At 44.4% G+C, this 21585-nt stretch overlaps 1 protein-coding gene across 1 annotated transcript in view; it reads right to left on the bottom strand.

Annotated features, from left to right (window-relative positions):
• Positions 1 to 311: 311 nt before the first annotated feature.
• The window catches only part of LOC109868558 (matrix metalloproteinase-17-like), a 103659-nt gene continuing 82385 nt past the window's right edge, over positions 312 to 21585 (bottom strand). Inside the window, exons 6-10 of the mRNA XM_020458196.2 lie at positions 14707 to 14809; positions 12804 to 12886; positions 9634 to 9786; positions 4962 to 5219; positions 312 to 1475 (exon numbers count right to left, since the gene is read on the bottom strand). Of these exons, the coding sequence (XP_020313785.1) occupies positions 1147 to 1475; positions 4962 to 5219; positions 9634 to 9786; positions 12804 to 12886; positions 14707 to 14809 (926 nt within the window). The 3' untranslated portion in view covers positions 312 to 1146. The remainder of the gene's footprint in view (positions 1476 to 4961; positions 5220 to 9633; positions 9787 to 12803; positions 12887 to 14706; positions 14810 to 21585) is intronic.

The following is a 21585-nucleotide window of genomic DNA, read 5'->3' as shown; positions in this document are numbered from 1 at the left end:
TTCAATATATATATATATATAGACTGTAAGTAAATATATCGTAGTAATATTAATAAATCCAGTTGTGTAGTGAGTGGGTGCACTCCTCTAAGCAGGCAGGTCTCTGGTGGATATTCATGTCCTGTCACTGCCCTGTACCCAGGCATCCCCCCTATCCTTAGAGAAAGTTCATGTTAGGAGAGATGTCCACTGGAGAAGGAGAACGGTGTCCCTGGGTGACTGTTGGTTAATATTGACCGCTGATCGCTGTGGTGACCACTGACCAGACCAGACAAGACCAAGGCATTATGAAAACCACATCATGCACATCCCCGAGTAGGGCTCAACCACAATCCCTCTGTGTTTATTACAAAAATACGTCCTAATAATCAATACTAACAGGTTACCCTCTCTGATAACGGCAAGAGGTGCTACTGTTACTGAGCTGAGAAAAAAAGAAAGATACAGGTGCAAAGGTCACAAAAGGGCACGTGAGTGCAGTCAAGGAAGGACAGTCAGTGTCATTACAGGAAGTAGTGTCCATTCCATCCAGATAGTCTTGACATTAAAAACTCAGTGAGAGAGCAAGCTGTCCAATGAGAGCGTAGTGTCCATCCGGCCAGACCAGACATTACCATTTGAGCGAGTGAGCAGAGACGGAACATTATTTCCCAGCTAGCTCAGTCCATAGAAACCGCACATGGAGTGGTCTATGTATGTGCGAGGGTTCTTAAAGCACTTATAGTGATTGCAGGAACAAGGGGACAGGGCGTGCGGCATCCCAGAGTACCACTCTCTTGCTAGACTGCTTAGTCACAGAGGAACTCATTTTCTGTGAACTTATCATAACTATAATCAAATTGACAAACTATTTCCATTTGTCATGTTATCACATTTCTAATTCAATCCAATATCATAATTTTAACATAAATAGTTTAAAAGCAAGTTGATCCATTGAATATAATAAATAACAAAAACACAAAAAAACAAATAAACACTGAGGATCCCAATTAAGATAATAATAACAATAACAGCTAATTCCTCCAGTCATCGTTTTGTCGGACGGTGGGGCTGGTCTGACAGTACCCCTTAAGCCACTTCCCCACTCTCATCAGATTGGCTGCTGTACTTCATGTCACAGAGTGAGGCTGCTCACCTCTACTTACATCATAGAGGGACGCAGGATTGTACCACTGAGAGAGTCAAGAGAGGGGTGAGCAACCAGAGGGGGGAGGGCGAGGGCCGGGCTCCCAGGGGTAAAGCAGAGTCAGAAGTGCAGGAGCATACCTCGTAGCCATTTTCGGCATGGTCGGTGTGGTGCTGCCCATGTAGCCGCGTGTTAGCTGTGTTATTGGCCTCTGTGGCTGGGGAATCCGACTGCATCTCTGTGCATACCAGCCAATCCTTTCCTATGGGCCGTGGGTACCCAGCCTCCACCTCCATATCACTGCCAACCACGCGCCAGTACTCCTTCCCCTTGAAGAAGTATGAGGAATCTGAAGGAGAGGAAGAAGACAGAGGCTGCATGAGGATTACAAGGGGACTGTGATGATGATTGCTATTGCTATGGTAATACATCAATGTCGCTTGATTCTGTCACACTGTTTTCCTATCAGGCTGCTCTCTCTATCCACCAGTTCGTTTTTTACACAAAATAAACTCTCCCTCTCTCGCATGTCATTTTTTCCCTCCCTTATCTCTGTCTTTCCCCCTCTCGCCATCCCTTCCTGTCTATCTGTCTCCTCCTTCCCAGCCACTTTCTCTCCCTCACTCTCCCTCCCTCCCTAGCTCTCATCCTCCCTAGCACTATCTCTCCCTCTCTCTCCATCCCTGTCGCCACAGCTCTCTCTCTTCCTGAGGTGATGGAATAGGCCTGGAGAGAGAGCTCTCTGACTTGCTTCCAGTTCCCAGGCCCACAGGTCTGTATGTGTGTATGAGTGTGTGCTTCCACTCTGGTAGCTTAGGCGTGGGGACTCTTGCTTTTATACTTGGCTTGTGCTTACACACACACACACACACACACACACACACACACACACACACACACACACACACACACACACACACACACACACACACACACACACACACACACACACACACACACACACACACACATTAATCAGCTCTGAGCAGGACCTTGGAGCTGGAAGTGGTAAAGAGCCCAGACCCTGAATGAGGGTAGCGTTCATGTGAAGACTGGGATCGTGCCATGTTTGTGTGTGTGTAATGCCTTTACTGAAGAATTTTGATAAGCTATTTGATATGCGTGTGTACTACGAAGCTACAGTGAAGGCTTGATTGTTTGTTTGTGTGTGTGTGGGCTTGAGTTTGTATGAAACAGATGGAGAGGTGAGTATAATGCATGTGTGCTTTGGTGTGATATGATTTATGTAAATGTTTCCCAATGTTTAAGGCGGTGAGTGTACTTTAATTGCAGGTAGACTGGCCCTCCATGATTAAGGGTCTGACTCTGAGATAGGCATGAATAAGGAGCTCACTGCTGAGAATGCTGTGCATGAGCTGAGACATGATGCCCTAGCACCATTCTGCTCTCTTGCACGCACGCACGCGCACACGCACACGCACACACACACACACACAAACATATCCCAGCTGTAGGTGCCCGCTGCCATGATGACCCAACAATGAAAACACAGACTCAGCTCAGCTACTTTCGCTCTCCTTCCTGGACCAGCCAGCCCCATTCACCCAAACACTATGGTTGTCCCAAATGACACCCTATTATGCATTACTTCTGACCAGAGCAGAGCCCTACGGGCCCTGGTCTTTTGTAGCTCAGTTGGTAGAGCATGGCGTTTGCAATGCCGGGATAATAGGTTCAAATCCACCCATACATAAAATGTATGCACACATGACTGTAAGTCGCTCTGGATAAAAGCGTCTGCTAAATAGCATTTATTATTATTATATTATAAGCAGGAGGGAGTGGAGAGAAAAAGTATCCAGTGTGGGCTAATATAGTGGATATGGAACTAAACCTTCTGTCAGCACCCTAAGGGCAAGCATGAATAAAATACAGTGAGGTACTCCATTCTTTTTGACAAACGCTTGTTATTTTGGTTTTAGTGCAGTACTGTATGTGTAAGTATTTAGCTTGTATTGTGTGAGTGTTTAGAAGTGAGTGTCGTGTGTATATGGAGTGTGTATGTGAGAGTATACAGTACGTGAATGTTTAGCTTGTTGATGTGTGTGTGTGTGTCACAAGAGGTTGGCGGCACCTTTGTTGGGGAGGACGGGCTCGTGGTAAAGATTGGAGTGGAATTAATGGAATGGTATCAAATAGATCAAACGCATGGTTTCCATGGTTTCCATGTGTTTGATGCCATTCCATTTGCTCCGTTCCGGCCATTATTATGAGCCGTCCTCCTCAGCAGTCATACGGGATTGGTACGGTATACATCATCCAATGAAATGCTTACTTGCAGGTTCCTTGTCGACAATAATAAATAATAAAAGATAAGAATAGAAAAGTAGTAGAATTAAATCATTGTTTTATCATAAGTATAGTACAGGAAGGCACAATGTATAGTCCAATATTTACACATGTATTGGGGAAGGGGGGGATGGGGGGCAGTGTAAAAACTGAGCACTATAATAAGTCTGGTAGAAGCAGCTGTGACGAGTGTAGTATGAATGTAAAATCAGCGACCAATTTATTAGGTACAATTTATTAGGCACCCTGTTCATGAAAATGTATCGCTCTTGCGGACAGTGATTCACGTGGCCACGGCTTGCTATATAAAGCAGGCAGACAGGCAGAGGCATTCAGTTACTGTTCGATTGAACGTTAGAATGGGCAAAACGAATGACCTAAACGTCTTTGAGCGTGGTATGATCGTCAGTGCCAGGCGCGCCGGAGCCAATATCTCAGAAACGTCTGCCCTCCTGGGATTTTTACGCACGACAGTTTACCAAGAATGGTGAGAAACAAAAAACATCCATTCAGTTGAAGTCCTGTTGCCGAAAACAGCTCGTTGATGAGAGAGGTTAAAGGAGAATGGCAAGAATCGTGTAAGTGAAAAGGTGAGACACAAACAGACAAATAAACAGTGCAATACAACAGTGGTGTGCAGAACGGCATCTCTGAACACACAACTCGTTGATCCTTGTCATGGATGGGCTATTGTAGAAGACGATCACACTGGTTTCCACTCTCATCAGCTAAAAACAAGAAGAAGCGGCTTCAGTGGGCATGCAATCACCAACAATGTACAATTGAGGAGTGGAAAAATATTGCCTAGAACATGACAGCGAGCTCAGCTTACTTGTGTGGCTCGTGCAGTCCTCAGACATCAACCCAATAGAGCATTTTTGGGATGAGAGAACAGGCTGTTCACAGCATGAATGCACCGCCGTCCAATCTGCAGCAACTGAGTGATACCATCGCTTCAGCATGGACCAACATCCTTGTGGAAAATTTCAGTAGAATACCTCAAAGAATTCAAGCTGTTCTGAAGGTAAAGGGGGGTCCGACCCAGTCCTAGATGGGTGTACCTAATAAACTGGCCAGTGAGTGTATATGTCTGTCTGCATGAGTGAGTGTATGTGTGCTAAGGTGCAGAGAATCAGTGCAGTTCAAGTGTTCTGCCCGACGGTAAGGGAGTGAACAGCTCATGACTGGAGTGTGTGAGTCCTTGATGATGCGAAGTCCTTTCCTCACTGTTCCGATGGCGGGAGCATGTTCCCAGTGATGTACTGGGCCGTCTTCACCACCTGCTGGAGTGCCTTGTGGTCGTGGACGGAGCAATTCCCGTGCCAGGCCGCAATGCAACCAGTCTCGATGGTGCAGCGGTAGTATTTGGAGAGGCCCCAGGACCGAATTTCTTCATCCGCCTTAGGAAGTAGAGACGATGTTGCGCCCTCTTGACAAGAGTGGTGGTGTTGTTAGTTCATGTCAAGTCCTCTGTGATGTGGACGCAGAGGAACTGTGTGTGTGTCTGCATTTGTCTAATACTCACCATCCGACCATCGCATGGCGTCGTCTAGTTGGGGCGGGACCCCCTTCCACAGTGTGCTGTCTTTGGGGTAGCCCAGATCCATACGCCGTAGATGGTCATCATAGCGCCAGTAGTGGTTGTCCTTGAAGAAGTAGGTCTTGTCGTTGTGGAGCCACACGAAGGCTGCGTCCACGCCCTCCATGGGCAGGCCAAAGTCACTGATTGGCCGAGGATAGCCCTCCTCCACATTGTTGTCCTTGAATATCCAATACTTTAGTCCTGAGGAGGCGGGACAAAGGAACGTCAATCAACGAGAGTTAACTGGACAAGTTGTTTACATTTGATTTCAATCACTTTGGTGCAATTTTCAGAAGTACGTGGTACATTTTCACAACTCTAATCACAAAAATCTAAACAGGTCATCAAAATGTCTCATGTTTCAAAACTCGAAGCACATTTTCAATAGACTGAATACAATAAATACATTCGCAAAGTCACTTGTTCACTGCACCACTTGTTCACTGCACCACTTGTTCACTGCACCACTTGTTCACTGCACCACTTGTTCACTGCACCAAATCACTCTTTCTAAGTACATGTATCTGCTTTTCAAAATGCTATATTTACCTTACTTTTGATATGATATTCTTGTAATTTGTTAACAATACAATAAACTATCACTTACAGTAATTAAACTGCTCAAAACTACTGAACCACAATGATGTATTGCCTAGTTAAAGTATATAGTTTGATTCTGCTGAACACTGTAAAATTATATATTTTCACCTCATAAATGTATCAATTTGACATGAATTTGTGTTGGAAGGTAAAACCATTCTTCTCCATCAGCCAGGGTGCTTCAGTAGGACAAAGTGGAAATAGCCACCATGTGCTACCATGGGAATTATAGTGTATTATACAATGCACTGATTTACCTGGGTTGTAGAAGGCCCTAAAAATTGTCAACGACTCCAGTCACACTAGTCATAGACTGTTCTCTCTGCTACCACATGACAAGCTGTACCGGAGCGCCAAGTCTAGGTCCAAGAGGCTTCTAAACAGCTTCTACCCCCAAGACTCCTGAACATCTAATCAAATGGCTACCCAGACTATTTGCATTGCCCCTCATTCCCTCTTTTACACCGCTGCTACTCTCTGTTGTTATCATCTATGCATAGTCACTTTAATAACTCTACCTACATGTACATATTACCTCAACTAACCGGTGCCCCATTGCACATTGACTCTGTACCGGTACCTCCCTGTATATAGTCTCGCTATTGTTATTTTACTGCTGCTCTTTTATTTTTTTATTTTTTAAAACTGCATTGTTGGTTAGGGGCTTGTAAGTAAGCATTTCACTGTAAGGTGTACACCTGTTGTATTCGGCGCATGTGACTAATACAATTAATATTAGATTTGCATATACAGTATTCCACTCATCTGAATTTCATTGTTGCACTGTAAGCTGATAAATTACAAGCAGAGAGACAGGCGATTCTGTATCAGTTGACAAGTCACATAGAAAAGGTGATCTTGACAATGTTGCATGGGGAAGAAATGGCCTACAACACTGTGCTATGTTTTTAAAATAGCCAACTGCTTTACAATACCCCTATTTGTCATGGTTTTTCCTACGTATGTATTGCATAAGAATAATGAAAGTAGCCTTGGCTTGTGCGAGCCGACACTCATCGGAGCAGAAGCCTGTCTCCTGTTTCTGTTGGGCAAGGCTGTTTGATGTACAAGTACACCATCTCACCAGGGCGCTATAGTCTATCACAGGGCCTGACATTTCTCCACATGTTCACAGCCTGCCATTGGATACAAATTATTGAAAAAAATAGCCCCAAAAAAATTATAGCCAAATTCTATATGGAAATCTACTATTCAGTTTTGAAATGTGTATCTTTTAGCCATTGGATTTAATGGTAGTTAAAATTACTAAATGGTGAACTTAACATTATCTTATGTATTGGTGACTAAACAGAAAAACACTCGCATGAATGACTCAGGGGTGAAAGATGTGTGAAACCCCAATGAATGCCCAATCAAAGGTTCTGAACATAAGATAGGGGGCAATCACCACATACTTGTGAAAATAGCACCAAACCGAAGAAAAAAAAAACTAATTTGATAACTCAACCAAATGAAAGTGATTAAATGTGTTTTGAGGGTCCTGGGTGGCGCAGATCGGACGTGATAGGGAGCCCCATAGAACGGAGCACAATTGGCCATCCGGGATAAGGGAGGGTTTGACGGTGGTGCTTTCCTTGGCTCATCGTGCTCTAGAAACTCCCTGTATTTATTTGTATTTATTATGGATCCCCATTAACTGCTGACTCTTCCTGGGGTCTGACAAAATTAAGGTGGTTACTAAATTTTAAAAACATTACAATGGATTCATAACAGATTTCACAACACACTAAGTGTGTGCTCTCAGGCCCCTACCACATAAAATCCATGTGTACGTGTGTATAGTGCGTCGGTTATCATGTGTGTGTGTGCATGTCTCTGTGCCTATGTTAGTGTTGCTTCACAGTCCCCGCTGTTCCATAAGGTGTATTTGTATCTGTTTTTAAAATCTGATTCTACTGTTTGCCTCAGTTACCTGATGTAGAATAGAGTTCCATGTAGTCATGGCTCTATGTAGTACTGTGCGCCTCCCATAGTCTGCGCCTGCGTGTCTGAGCTGTGTGCTAGTCGTTTAAACAGACAACTCTGTGTTTTCAACATGTCAACACCTCTCACAAATACAAGTATTGATGAAGTCAATCTCTCCTCCACTTTGAGCCAGGAGAGATTTATATGCATATTATTAATGTTAGCTCTCGGTGTACATTTAAGGGCCAGCCGTGCTGCCCTGTACTGAGCCAATTGCAATTTTCCTAAGTCCCTCTTTGTAGCACCTAACCACACGACCGAACAGTAGTCCAGGTGTGACAAAACTAGGGCCTGTAGGACCTACCTTGTTGATAGTGCTGTTAAGAAGGTAGAGCAGGGCTTTATTACGGACAGACTTCTCTCCCTTTTAGCTACTGTTGTATCAATATGTTTTGACCATGACGGTTTATAATCCAGGGTTACTCCAAGCAGTTTAGTCACCTCAACTTGCTCAATTTCCACATGATTTATTACAAGATTTAATTGAGGTTTATGGTTTAGTGAATGATTTGTTCCAAATACATTTCCAAATGAAATATGTAGGACTAATTATGCCTTGACACCCATTCTGAAACTAACTGCAGCTCTTTGTTAAGTGTTGCAGTCATTTCAGTTGCTGTAGTAGCTGACGTGTAAAGTGTTGAGTCATCTGCATACATAGACACACTGGCTTTACTCAAAGATTGAAAAAAGTAAGTGGCCTAGATAGCTGCCCTGGGGAATTCCTGATTCTACCTGGAATCTGTTGGAGAGGCTTGATTATGTTGTGACTGGGCCGGGCGTCTGTACACTGACTCCGGTCATCAGTCGAAAGGTGTTTCCTCTGACACATTGGTGCGGCTGACATCCGGGTTGGAGAGCAATGTGATAAGAAATAGGTGGCCAGGGGAGTCATGTTTCAGAAAACACCTTGGCCTCTCCCGAGCCCATTGAAGAGTTACAGAGATGAGCCAAGGGACCAAATTCAGGGAGAAAGAAAAATACCCTTGTGGCAATACCACCCTGAACACACCTTAAACAGCCACCACTAACATTGAGTGGCTGCTGCCAACACACTGACTCAACTCCAGCCACTTTAATAATGGGAATTGATGGGAAATGATGTAAAATATATCACTAGCCACTTTAAACAATGCTACCCAATATAATGTTTACATACCCTACATTATTCATCTCATATGTATACGTATATACTGTACTCTGTATCATCTACTGCATCTTTATGTAATACATGTATCACCAGCCACTTTAACTATGCCACTTTGTTTACATACTCATCTCATATGTATATACTGTACTCGATACCATCTACTGTATCTTGCCTATGCCACTCTGTACCATCACTCATCATATATCTTTATGTACATATTCTTTATCCCCTTACACTTGTGTGTATAAGACAGTAGTTTTGGAATTGTTAGTTAGATTACTTGTTGGTTATTACTGCATTGTCGGAACTAGAAGCACAAACATTTCGCTACACTCGCATTAACATCTGCTAACCATGCGTATGTGACAAATAACATTTGATTTGATTTGATTTGTTTAGGGTCGGACCTGGTCAGTACTGGGTCGGGAGACCGCCTGGAAATACCAGGTGCCGTAGGCTCAAAAAATAAATAACAAATACATGTGTTTTGTGATGAAAAAATTAAATTGACCTTGAAATACAGACAGAGAAAGAAATATTTTTACCAAGAGGTGTAAGGGAGATGTCCTTGTTTTTGTTCTTTTGTAAGGTTGATTGCATTTTTAAGCCCTCTATCATCCATAAAACCGTTAACAAAGTTCAAAGCCCATAATGACACATCACTTGATGGACCTCTTTTCATAACTTTCTCAGAACACCTTCACATTTATTTGAACAGCCTTGACACTTCAAAATAATAGTCATAACTGTCTCCTCGACAAATCAAAAACCTTTAAATTACATCACAACACTCCCTTTCATAGTTGATGTAACATAGTTGGTATATGGTTGACCTCCTTGCCACCACCACAACCATGGTTGGGTTTCTGGGTCGGGTACCTTTGAAGAAGACTATCTTGTGGTCCCCAGGTCTCTCGTAGACAGCGTCCACACTGTCCAGGTTGGTAGGCAGGCCTCTCCAGAACCTGTGGATCTGAGCCGGACGCAGAGACACCAGGTGCTTCTCCCGCGTCAGACGCCAGAAATACTTCCCTATTTGGAGGAAGAGAGAGAAAGTAGGAAGAAAATAAATGTAGGTAAATAGGTAAAGGAGGACGGGTACAAAGTTATTCAAATCAAATCTTATTTGTCACATGCGCCGAATACAACAGGTGAAATGCCTGTGAAATGCTTACTAACAAGCCCTTAACCAACAATGCCGCTTTAAGAAAATAGAGTTAAGAAAATATTTACTAAATAAACTCAAAGTACCATAATAAAATAACATAATAAAATAACAATAACGAGGCTATACAGGGGGTAGTAGCGTGATGCAACCAGGATGCTCTCGATGGAGTAGCTGTAAAACGTTTTGAGGATCTGGGGACCCATGCCATATATTTTCAGTCTCCTGGTGGGAAAAGGCAATGTCGTGCCCTCTTCACGACTGTCTTGGTGTGTTTGGACTATGATAATTTGTTGGCGATGGGGGGGGGGGGGGGGGGGGGGGGGGTTCGGCCCTCCTTTTCCTGTAGTGCACAATCAGCTACTTTTTCTTGCTCACGTTGAGGGAGAGCTTGTTGTCCTGGCACCACTCTGCCAGGTCTCTGACCTCCTCCCTATAGGCTATCTCATCGGTTGTCGGTGATCAGGCCAACCACCGTTGTGTCGTCAGCAAACTTAATGGTGGTGTTGGAGTCATGCTTGGCCATGTAGTCATGGGTGAACAGTGAGTACAGGAGGGGACTAAGTACACACCACTGAGGGGCCCCCGTGTTGAGTATCAGCGTGGCAGATGTGTTGTTGCCTACCCTCACCACCTGGGGGTGGCCAGTCAGGAAGTCCAGGTTCCAGATGCAGAGGGAGGTGTTTAGTTCCAGAGTCCTTAGCTTAGTGATGAGCTTTGTGGGCATTATGGTGCTGAACACTGAGCTGTAGTCAATGAACAGCATTCTCACATAGGTGGTCCTTTTGTCCAGGTGGGAAAGGGCAGTGTGGAGGATGATTGAGATTGCGTCATCTGTGGATCCGTTGCGGCAGTATGCGAATTGGAGTGGGTCTAGCGTTTCTGGGAGGATGGTGTTGATGTGAGCCATGACCAGCCTTTCAAAGCACTTCATGGCTACCGAAATGAGTGCTACGGGGCGGCAGTCATTTAGGCAGGTTACCTTCGCTTTTTTGGGCACAGGGACTATGGTGGTCTGCTTGAAACGTAGGTATTACAGACTAGTCAGGGAGAGGTTGAAAATGTCAGTGAAGACACTTGCCACTTGGTCCACTCATGCTCTAAGTACACGTCCTGGTAATCCGTCTGGCCCCGCGGCCTGATTAAGCGTTTGTGTAAGTGTTTGTGTGAATGTGTGTACACAACTTGTGTATGTGTGGGAGTGTACTGTATGTGTGTACGCTAGTGAAAAGTGTGTGTTTGTATACATCCCGTGTGTCAATGTTTACGCTGTTGTCCATATTCAAATGGTCCACAGGACAAACATGTGTGGATGCCGCAGAGGAGATTTTTACCCGGTTAGGCACTCAACTGGCTGAACCAACTAAGCGAACACAGAGAGGCAGATTCTGCCTGGCTTCCAGTATCTGTGTTGGACAAATTTAGTCTAAGTTTGTCTGAGTTGGGTCACAGCCTCTGTATTATTTAAGTGATAATGCCAGAGGAGCCGGTGTTTGGAGGATCTATTGGCACGGGTGTTGTTAGGCCCAAGAAAAAGTTGAGGGCTGGCAAACTGTGCCGATATATCCTCCAAACACCGGTTTCAATGTCATTATCACTTTTATACAACGTGTTACCAACATATTCAAATAGTGATTGACATATTTTCATAAAAAATGTTATTTTGATAAATGTATTCATTCTTTCATCCTTCCACAAGATATAGTCCTGACACAATTCTAGGGTTGCTACCCAAGCCAGCTGGTCATTCATTGTATAGGTTCGGTTGCCAGAGACGTGACCCAGTCGTTCAGTCTTTTTGTTCTGTATCTCTGGACGTGACCCAGTCGTTGTTCTAAATGTTTCATTGCCATACTGCCTGACAACATTCTTATCCCTTGCTTGCTAGCTAGCCAACTACAGCTAACTTACAGTCACGTCAAACATTGCAGCCAGAATAACAGCAAAGTAGCTACATTTGCGTTTGTTTAAGCTGTTTTCCAGTGACATTTATTTGGATACATCCATAACAATGAGCTAATGATGCACTATTTCACCTGGCGGAGAAAATGTGCTCTCTCGTCAGGACTCAGTTGTTCAGAGGAGCTAGTCAACAATAAAGCTAACACAATCACTTCAAACTGAAGCTGGAAAGACAGCAAACTAGCTGCACTTTGTTTCGTTTGGCCTGTTTTCTATTGATAGTTCTTTGTGTATATCCATAAAAATGATGCTGATTCATGATTTCGAATGGCTGAGAAAAGTTGCCTGCCTTTCTGTCTCATCCCGACTCCCTACAAGTTCATTACTATGGGACAGCTGGAGATTGAATTTGCATATTGAAACAATGTTGCAAATGTCGGAGACAGACAGCAATGTTTAAACAAATCTCTGCTGTTGAAATCTAAATGCTGGTCTAAAAGAAATGTGAGATACTGGAGATCAAGTTCATAAATTGCCTGGCTGTGCAGTTAGATGGGACGGGGTAAATAGGCATTTCAGCGTCATAGATTTAGCCGGTTGTAACTTGTGGAATAGACACCAGCTAGAATTAGGTTTTAACCAATCACCATTCAGGATTAGACCCACCCGTTGTATAATACTTTTTCATCTGCAGCTCTACAAGCTATTAACATCGTCCATAACATACAGGCCAAATAAAACTTTTTATATTACCATGGAGATCTCTTGAGGTTAACATATGTTAATTAAGAATCTCCTCAATTCAAACCATATAGTTTTACAGTCAACATGGGACCATGGGCCCCTCCAGGGTCTGTCTATCTGTCCGTCTGTTGAGTGTGAAGGTGTGTGTGGAACTCTGAGAGAGATGCTTGGCTGACTTTTATATTGATCGCAGGCAATGCCACAAACTGTTCTCTCTCCCTCTGGCCCATCTCTGTACCTTTAAAAAAGAAGGCCTCCCCGCGAATCTGGGCCACTGCATCAAAGTGACTGGTGCACCTGTCAGGGGAATCTCGTGCTGGCCTAAGAGAGGAAGAGAGAGAGGGGGGGGAATTAATTAAAGAAACTAAAACAGAATGTACACCAAACCACTTCTCTATCCCCAGTCACTATACCAGTCTAAATCAGTGTCTTCCCATCTTAAAGCATTGTGTGTGTGTCTCTGTTTGTGTTTATGTGTGCAGAGCGCTCATGCACACTATGCTTGTGTGTTTATCTACTGAGTGTATGTGTGTGTGTGTCACTTAAAAAAACAGGCCAAACATCCAGGGAGATGTTATCGTCCTGACGCAGGAGACCGAGGTCCTCACATGCATTATCCCAGTGCTAATGACTGACTTTAAGCGCCTGACGTGTTCGGGCTGCAAATGACGAGGCAATTACCACAACAGGGCTGCTTTTGTGAGACGCTACTCGCCTAGCTCCTTATTAACAAAGATCTCTATTCAGGGAGTATTAACAGAGGAGCGCAGAGAGGACTATATTAGTGACCTTTGTCAGGCTAAATCCACCTTGTCCACACACACATCATCCTGCAAGATGGAGTGGACGAGAAATTATAAGGGAAAGCTACAGAGAGGAGTGGGGAAAAATAACAAAAAAGAGGACAAAGTATCCACTTGCTACCAGTCAAGTATGAAAATCTATTATTTTCTGAGGGCTTCTGTTCTGACACTTGCTGTTGAGTGCTGTGTAGTCTGTGTGTGTGAACACTGGTGACGTGGTGTGGTATAAACATACAAATGTAATACTGAGCACACTTGGAAACAAGGACTGTTATCTCTCTCTGCGGCATTGTGACAATGTCCAAACTCGCTGAACTGCAGAACAGTCTGGAAACAGAGAGAATAGTTTATTAGGTACACCCATCTAGTACCGGGTCAGGCCCCATTTGCCTCCAGAACAGCCTGAATTCTTCAGGGAATGGAAACATTACTCAATTGGTACAGTTCTAAGGGTCCTAACGTCTGCCAGGAAAACATTCCCCACTGCACCAACACCACCAGCCTGTACAGTTGACACCAGGCAGGATGGGGGCATGGACTCATGCTGCTTGAGCCAAATCCTAACTCTTCCGTCAGAAAGCGTGATTTGTCGGACCAGGCAATATTTTTCCACTCCTCAATTGTCCAGTGTTGGTGATAGCGTGCCCACTGGAGCTACTTATTTTTGTTTTTAGCTGAACCCGGTGTGGTCGTCTGCTGCAATAGCCCATCCGTGACAAGGATAGATGAGTTGTGCATTCCGAGATGTTGTTCTGCACACAACTGTTGATCTGCGTAGTTATTTTCCTGCTTGTGGCCCGTCTGTTAGCTTGCACGATTCTTGCCATTCTCCTTTGACCTCTCATCAACGAGCTGTTTTTGCCAACAGGACTGACGCTGACTGGATGTTTTTAGCTTGTCACACCATTTTCTGTCAACTCTAGAGACTGTCTGTCGTGCGTGAAAGCCTAGGAGGCCATCTGTTTCCGAGATACCGGAACCGGCGCGCCTGGCACTGACGATCATACCACGCTCAAAGTCGCTTAGGTCACTCGTTTTTCCCATTCTATAGTTCAATCAAACAGTAACTGCCTCAATGATGCTCGTCTGCCTGCTTTATATAGCAAGCCACAGCCACCTGACTCACTGTCTGTAGGGGTGAACCATTTTCGTGAAAGGGGTGAAGTACCTAATAAACTGGCCTCTGAGTGTATGTGAGTGGGTGAGTGTATGTGAGTGGGTGAGTGTATGTGAATGGGTGAGTGTATATGAGTGGGTGAGTGTATGTGTGTCAGCAGATATATTATATGGAGTGCTAAGGTGTATGTGTGTGTGTGTGTTTGTGTGGGTGTGACTCACGGGACAGTAGATCTGTTCTCAGGGAGGTCCAGTAGTACAGGTGGGTCAGCGGTCTGGGAGGGGTCATCTGGCTGGGCCGTATGTGACACTGAATCGCTCACCCCTGGGAAGGACGAGAGGTCAAGGGTAAATTCAACTGTACTTAGAGACACACAACCCCACATTCACATACACACATTCCAAACATACAGCCCCACTCTACAGCGGCAGCATGATTCAACATGTTTTCTCTCTCCCTTCCTTTCCCTGTCTCTATCTCACCTCTCTCTCTCTCTTTCCTTTCCCTGTCTCCTATCTCACCTCTCTCTCCATCCCTTCCTTTCCCTCTATTTCACCTCTCTATTCTTTGTCCTACCTTGCCTGTTACCTCTCCAGTCTCTTCCCTTCTCCCCCAGCCACTTATCCCCTCTCGCCTATCAGTCTTCCTTTCCTCCCTCTCTTCTCATCACCCCTCACCTATCCGTCTTCGTCTCCTCCCTCTCTCAGTAGCATGGCACACAGTGATAAGCAGGGTCTGTGCCACAGGGATGACCAATTAAAGCAATCTCTCCACTAATAATTAATTAAATCAATTATCACTGCATACAAACTAATGAATTCTGCTTCCTGTGCCGAGGCCTTGGGTTTCCTGCTCTACACCGCCATGTTGCATTAAGGGATGGGCGGACACGTCCCATTAGGAATCATGGGTAATTCTAGGAGACATTTGCATTGAGAGGTTTGAGGGGTGGTGGTGGGGAGGTCTGCACCTGTAGATTAGACAGTTAATGTATACAGTACCACTAGGATTTTCTGCACAGTATATGCACATAGAAGGGATGGCAGAATGCCAGTCCATTGATGTATGTCTAGTATAAGTGAGGTAGGCGTGTGGAGGGACGGGTATAAAATAATAGAGGAGTAGCTAGGCAAGAGGTGTTCTGATTTGTGCCAGATTAAGTGATATGAGATGCTATTCTATAAAATCCTTTCTCCGTAATGAATATTACCTGATTGAGCTAATCATGTAAATGTAATTAACTAGAGTTGGGGCACCACAAAATAATATTTATAGAGCTGTTATCTTCCGAATAAACTCTTAAAGACCTAGTAATATTTTAAATCAATAGCAGTCAATATTAATCATCACCTTAATTCAGTCTCATCTGAAAGTTGTACATTCTTGGTTATCTTCACGAACCCTGGCTAACAAGTTGAATCACCAATACAAAATTGGGTTTAATGATTTATTTACTAAATAATCACACAGAATTACATATACAAAGAATGAATCATACCTTGATTACAAATTACGTCATAAAGGAAAACGTCCGTAAATACAGCATCTTATGCATTTTAAGTTACCGCCCATTTGGAAAAGGAAAATGCAATAAATATTTACTCTGAGCTGCGCTTCGGTAGGTTGGTGGTAGATGGAAGGACGTGTTGCCAAACCGAGTCCTTTGAACAATGTCTCTGGTGGTCAAATGGATACGTTGTAGTAATGTCGTTGTGTGGTAGACGGGATACTTTGTCGGTTCTTTCCTAGCCCGCGTTTGCAGCTGCTGTGGCTAACTCAACGGCTAGGAGGTATCACTTCTGTAGTGAATAAGAGTTCAAAGTTGATACCATTCGCAACCAAAGCTCACGCTGAGGTTGGCTTAGTTCTGTAGTTGACATGTTAGTCCTTTTAATGCAGAGGCTGCAGACCTCACGTACTTGGAACAGGAGGTTACATTTTCGTCAAGGCTTTATATAGTGGAGCGAGAAGGGTGTGTCTGAAAAGTTTTATAACCCATGTCTCTTCACAGGGGCGGGCCACTGATTGAGCAGAGCCCTAACCTTATGAAAATCCAAATCTCTCATTTGGATGCTAAAATTACATTTAATCTTTTCACCAATAATTTTATATTCAAACATTTAAATTGAACAACAATTCCATGTGAATCTGATTACTCTGATGTGTAGACTTTCCACTGTAGAGTTTGTCATCCTATCATCGATGAGAATGTCTCAGATGACAACCGAACTGACATCATATTCATTAAGTACCACTGCATATGTTCAATTGGTCGGATTACCAGAATATCGTTAATTTCCCCCCACCTTCTGATGTTCCCAGAATCTCTATGTTAACCAAGGGATTTTCAAATGTCACATCATTAGGGTAGAGAGAGGAAAAAGGGGGAAAGAGGTATTTATGACTGTCATAAACCTACTCCCAGGCCAATGTCATGACAGTCCCCCAATGTTGGGTTCAATCTTGCGATTAACCTGCATGTTGCAAACCAACATAAAAATGACCGTGGGTTGTCCTGGTTGTGGACCATCGTTGTGGTCTCCATCTGGTGGTCGACCCGGGTAGCGTTTCCGCTGGGCAGCAGATGTCCAATTGGTGATCGCTGTTGCAGTCCCCCCTCTGGTGTGGTCGACCCGGGTAGGGTGTCTGCAAATGAAGAAGTCCGCTCCATGGCTGGGCAGCGGATGTCCGGATTGGGATCGCCATTCTGGACCCATCGTCTGGTCATCCAGACTGGAAGATCTGGGCAGGTACTTAGGCAGATGTTAACAACGCACACACACTCATTAAATATATTATTACATTTCCTCCCAAATGAGCGGCGTTGTGGCACTAACTGAAGTTGTTTATGGCTCTGTCACTTTCTACGTGCCGAAGAAAATGAAACAAAATGAATGAAAGCATAAACAAAACAAAATATAGTTATGCCCCCTTAATCATCTAATTGGACTGTATTCCATCTACGTCCATGGTCTTGGCAAAATGACCCTATCATGGCATTGTCTAATGTCATATCTAGGGCTTTCCTAATTTGCTGGGTGTTGCTTAGGGTACTATCCTAAGTTGATGTTAAGTCTACAGCTGTAAGGCACTAGTTTTGGGCAGTCTACAGGGATGATCTATGGACTTCTGGGGAGAAAACTGGAGAGTACGGTAGCGGTAGAGTTAAAGGCCTCAAAATAAATGTTCAACTTTACTAAGGCTGGTATTTTCCTCTGACCCTTAAGTGATCCTAGCATAAATCCTAATTAGATGTTTCGTTGTGCAAGTGCGTTTATGCTTATGCAAGCGCACATGTCAAGGGAAGGAAACCAAGTATCCTGGCAGATTACAACTTGTTCAGAATGAGTCTGACGTAGTCAGGTAATTTTCAGGTCAATGCCTGGAGGTCAGTCAGAATTGGTGTCGAGGGAGTCTGTAGTGGTTTTACTACCAGTCACTGTCTTCCACTATTGTAGTGGCGGTAGGTATGAAGAAGTCTACTTCATAGCTATGTTATCCACAGAGGAGCTAACCTCATGACGGAAGTACTCTAAGTATTAGACCAGTAGTACGTGGTGTGATCGTGGTTCATGACTCCTAATAACGTTTCTCCTGAACGGAGGGTTCTATTTATTAGTGGCGTGTGTAACCATTGGAAGAGTGCAATGGAGATTCCCTTCCCCGTGTTGCACTCTGAGTGACTCCTATGTTGCTATTATCAATAGCAATTTAACTTGTGAGGTTACTAATCCTCTTACTGAGTGTTGCTGGACTGACTGTGGTACTCAAGGGGTCCAGTTGTCCTACCGATTTATTCTGAAATGTTATCCTACAGGAATACATGATTAGAGCATTTTACTAGTTGTCTTGTAGTGACTACTACACATGGCAAGGAATGATTATTGTTGCCATTTGCTTTGGAGGTGGACATGTCCACTGGACTTCCTTTACAAGCAGTGTGGTACACCTCAGTACTATCTTAGATGTGTTCTAAGATTATCCCCGTCTAGGGGCCTGTCTGCTCCTCACTGTTCTCAAATGGTAGTTTACAACTAGATTTGATTTATGCTCTGGCGGCCTCATACAGTGTTGTCCATAGTCTCGACCCCCCCCCCCCCCCCACCGGCCTCGATAAGGCTCATCATGGGTCTGGACTACTATTCCCCCAATTTGTGTCTTGGGACCCCCCCACCAGCGGGTGGTGTTGGTATCCGAGGCGCAAACGAAAAGTTCGGACCCTATGTACGAGTTGTCAGTGGCCTTGTTATTATGAGAGTGGCTGTAACCTTTCAACCAAATCTCCTGGTGTTTGTGCTTCAACCCCCTCAGGTCTGTCAGTCACCACCGCGTCCGCGTGTGGCAACCTCTTCAGTACCTGCAAACTGAGACGAGGATATCGGTCTGTGATATCGCAAAGTGTTTCACCAGTAGGACTTATCGGGTCAGTTACTGGACTGACGCCATTAATGTCATTGTAAGGGTTGACAGTCCCCCACAAAGCGGAAGATGTGTCATCTGAAGCAGAGTATACTCTGCGCATCAATGTTTTTCTGGCTGAAATGACTGCAGTGCTTGCGGAAATGTCCGAAAGGCAAGATAAGTTAATCTGAACTACTGTATTGCACGACTGCAAGGAGGAGGGAAGCTGCTCATTCACAGAGACAGCTGGCTCGAAATCATGAAAAGAATGGTCAATCAGATCGGTTGATGGATGTGTCGAGATATCGTAATATCTCCTTGGATCGGATTCTGCACCAAGAGGTTTCTAAACGTCTTTTTCCCAAGGGGTGCTTTTGACAGATACCCCTCGTGAATGACTGCGTTGCAGCTAGAGTTAGGGGAAGAGAGTGTGGTCGGTGGAGAAGGCACTGTAGCCTGTGACCATACCTGGTTGGTTTTCCAATCCATCAATGGGAGTAACCGATCCATCAAGTCTGCTCCAAGTAGCAGGGGTACAGTTTCGAGGCTGGTAACATACACAGGGTGAACGAGCGAGACGTCCTGGAAGTGTAGTTTCAGCATGACTCTCAATGTGAGAGGCGAGGTAGTCTGAGTGACCCCTCGAAGTGGTGTCGCATCGTTCCACTTTTAACCAACGTTTAGTTGGCTTCAAAGCCATTTTTAGATCATCAAACAATGTTTGAGAGATGAGTGGTATTGTAAGTTAAGCAGTCCTCCAGGACTGTTTCCAGGTATGGTCGTTTCGATTCGTGTTTAGTGGACATATTCCCCACAAAGTGGAGTGGTCGTTCGCAATAACGTGATGTGTCATTTCTGTTCAAGGTGGAAGCCGATCAAATTTTCAGATTTTGAGTGGGCTTGGCTTTAACGAAGTGTTTGATCTTTTTCTTCGCAATCTTTGTATCAGAGTCTATAGACAAAGCCCGTGGGATGTTTCTTGATCAAACGGGCCGTGGATAGGGTCTCAAGTGAGAGCGGGAGAGATTTGAATTTTAACTTCCTTGCTATGGGTGTTAATTCCTGCGGACCTGGTGTCTGGTAATCCCCCGTCTAGTCCTTGTGACTTATCTTTGACCCTTTTCTCAAATGCTTCTCGCTTTAGTTCTTCACGTAGTGGAACTTCTGGAGAACATTGGTCTACGTTTTGATCCTCCTTCAACCCTTTGTTACCCTTGTGCTCTGACACTTTGTGTGGGTTGGGTGCAGGAACGTAGTGAACAGGTCGATTGTAGCGGTAGTCGTTTTGATGGCGACGTACTTTACAGTTATTTAAACCGCGGAGGTTATTGGAATCATGATTTCGTGGTAGAAACTGTTGTTATGCGTCATCTCTTAACACTCCAATACCTGATAAGGCACCCTCTAACTGGAGTGAGTGCTCCTGGTCAAACTTCAAAACAGAGTGGTCAGGGCTCTTAGCATTGCGAGCTTTCTGAGTTGTAAGATAGGCAAGCATATGTGGGCTGCAGGGCCCAAGTAGGAAATGAAGGTGGGATACATGTTCGAAAGGAACATTTGTTTAAATGGTAACAGGTCTTCCATGCCTGTTTCAGCGAGTAGGCCAAAGTAAGCTGAAAGAAGCCTATGATAGTAAGCTTGTGCGTGTTCATTCCGAGCTTGTTTGACCGTGTTAGCCAGTGAGCTATCGTGTTTGCGAGTTGCAGAACCACTGAATTCTCATTTCAAAGCTGTGGCAAGTTTAGCGTAGTCATTTAGCACGTGTTGCTGTTGTAGGCGAATGAACCTTGTCGCGTGTCTATTCGACGTTCGCTTCAACAGGTAAACCCTGTCAGAACCCGTAACGTTCGGGAAGCCATCCAACGCGTCCTCTGTCAGCTAGGAACGTCTCAGTATTGTTTGGCTGACCTGGAAGTTGGGGAAATTCTTGACGAGTTTGTCAAGTTATTTCGCGTCAAGCGAGCAGAGAGGGTTGGCTTCATCCTGTGGGGAAATTGGGGCCGAAAGGCGAAGAGGAGAAGCCAAGCTTTGGCTTTGTTGGCCAAGAGGCGCCATATTACTCAGTGCCCGAATGGCCAAGAGGAGAAGACTGAGGGACACTTAATGGAGGCAATGTCTGAAACCTATCGTCTTCACTTCTTTGAGTACAGGGCTCCGGTTGCTTGGGATGGGTAGTCACGCTGAGGAGCGTGACCATTCTAGATTTCCTCCAGATGGTACCTAAGGGTGGTATTCTGCTGCAATGCAGAGTCCACTTGAGTGCTCAGAGTACTGATTTTGGACACGTGAGTGTCGCACTTGCTCCTTTCGGTCTCAAACTTATCTGTCATGATTTGCAGATAGAGGTCTTGAGTACGGAGCGAGAGATTCAGTGATGAGATTTCTTCCGCTTGCTTAGAAATCAAGATTTCCATCTTCATCACCCGAGTTCTCTCATCATTCATTTGGTCAGGGACTTCAATGAGTTCTGCTGATTTGTCATCCAACTTAGTCATTGTGTTCACTAATTTGTTGTCTTTGGTCTGCAGAATTTGGAGTAGAACATTGTTACCTTGTGTAACATTCGACAAAACTGCCTGCATGTTATCAAATTGCATGCTCCTGTTTGTAGATAACTTGACAGATTTATCTAGTTTGGAGTGGACTACATCATATTTAGTTTTGGCTTAATCGAGTTGTTCCTGGAGACAACGATTTTG

This window comes from Oncorhynchus kisutch, linkage group LG23 (genome assembly GCF_002021735.2).
Source record: "Oncorhynchus kisutch isolate 150728-3 linkage group LG23, Okis_V2, whole genome shotgun sequence".
Classification (NCBI taxonomy): domain Eukaryota; kingdom Metazoa; phylum Chordata; class Actinopteri; order Salmoniformes; family Salmonidae; genus Oncorhynchus; species Oncorhynchus kisutch.
This window is presented reverse-complemented; position numbering and strand designations above follow the sequence as displayed.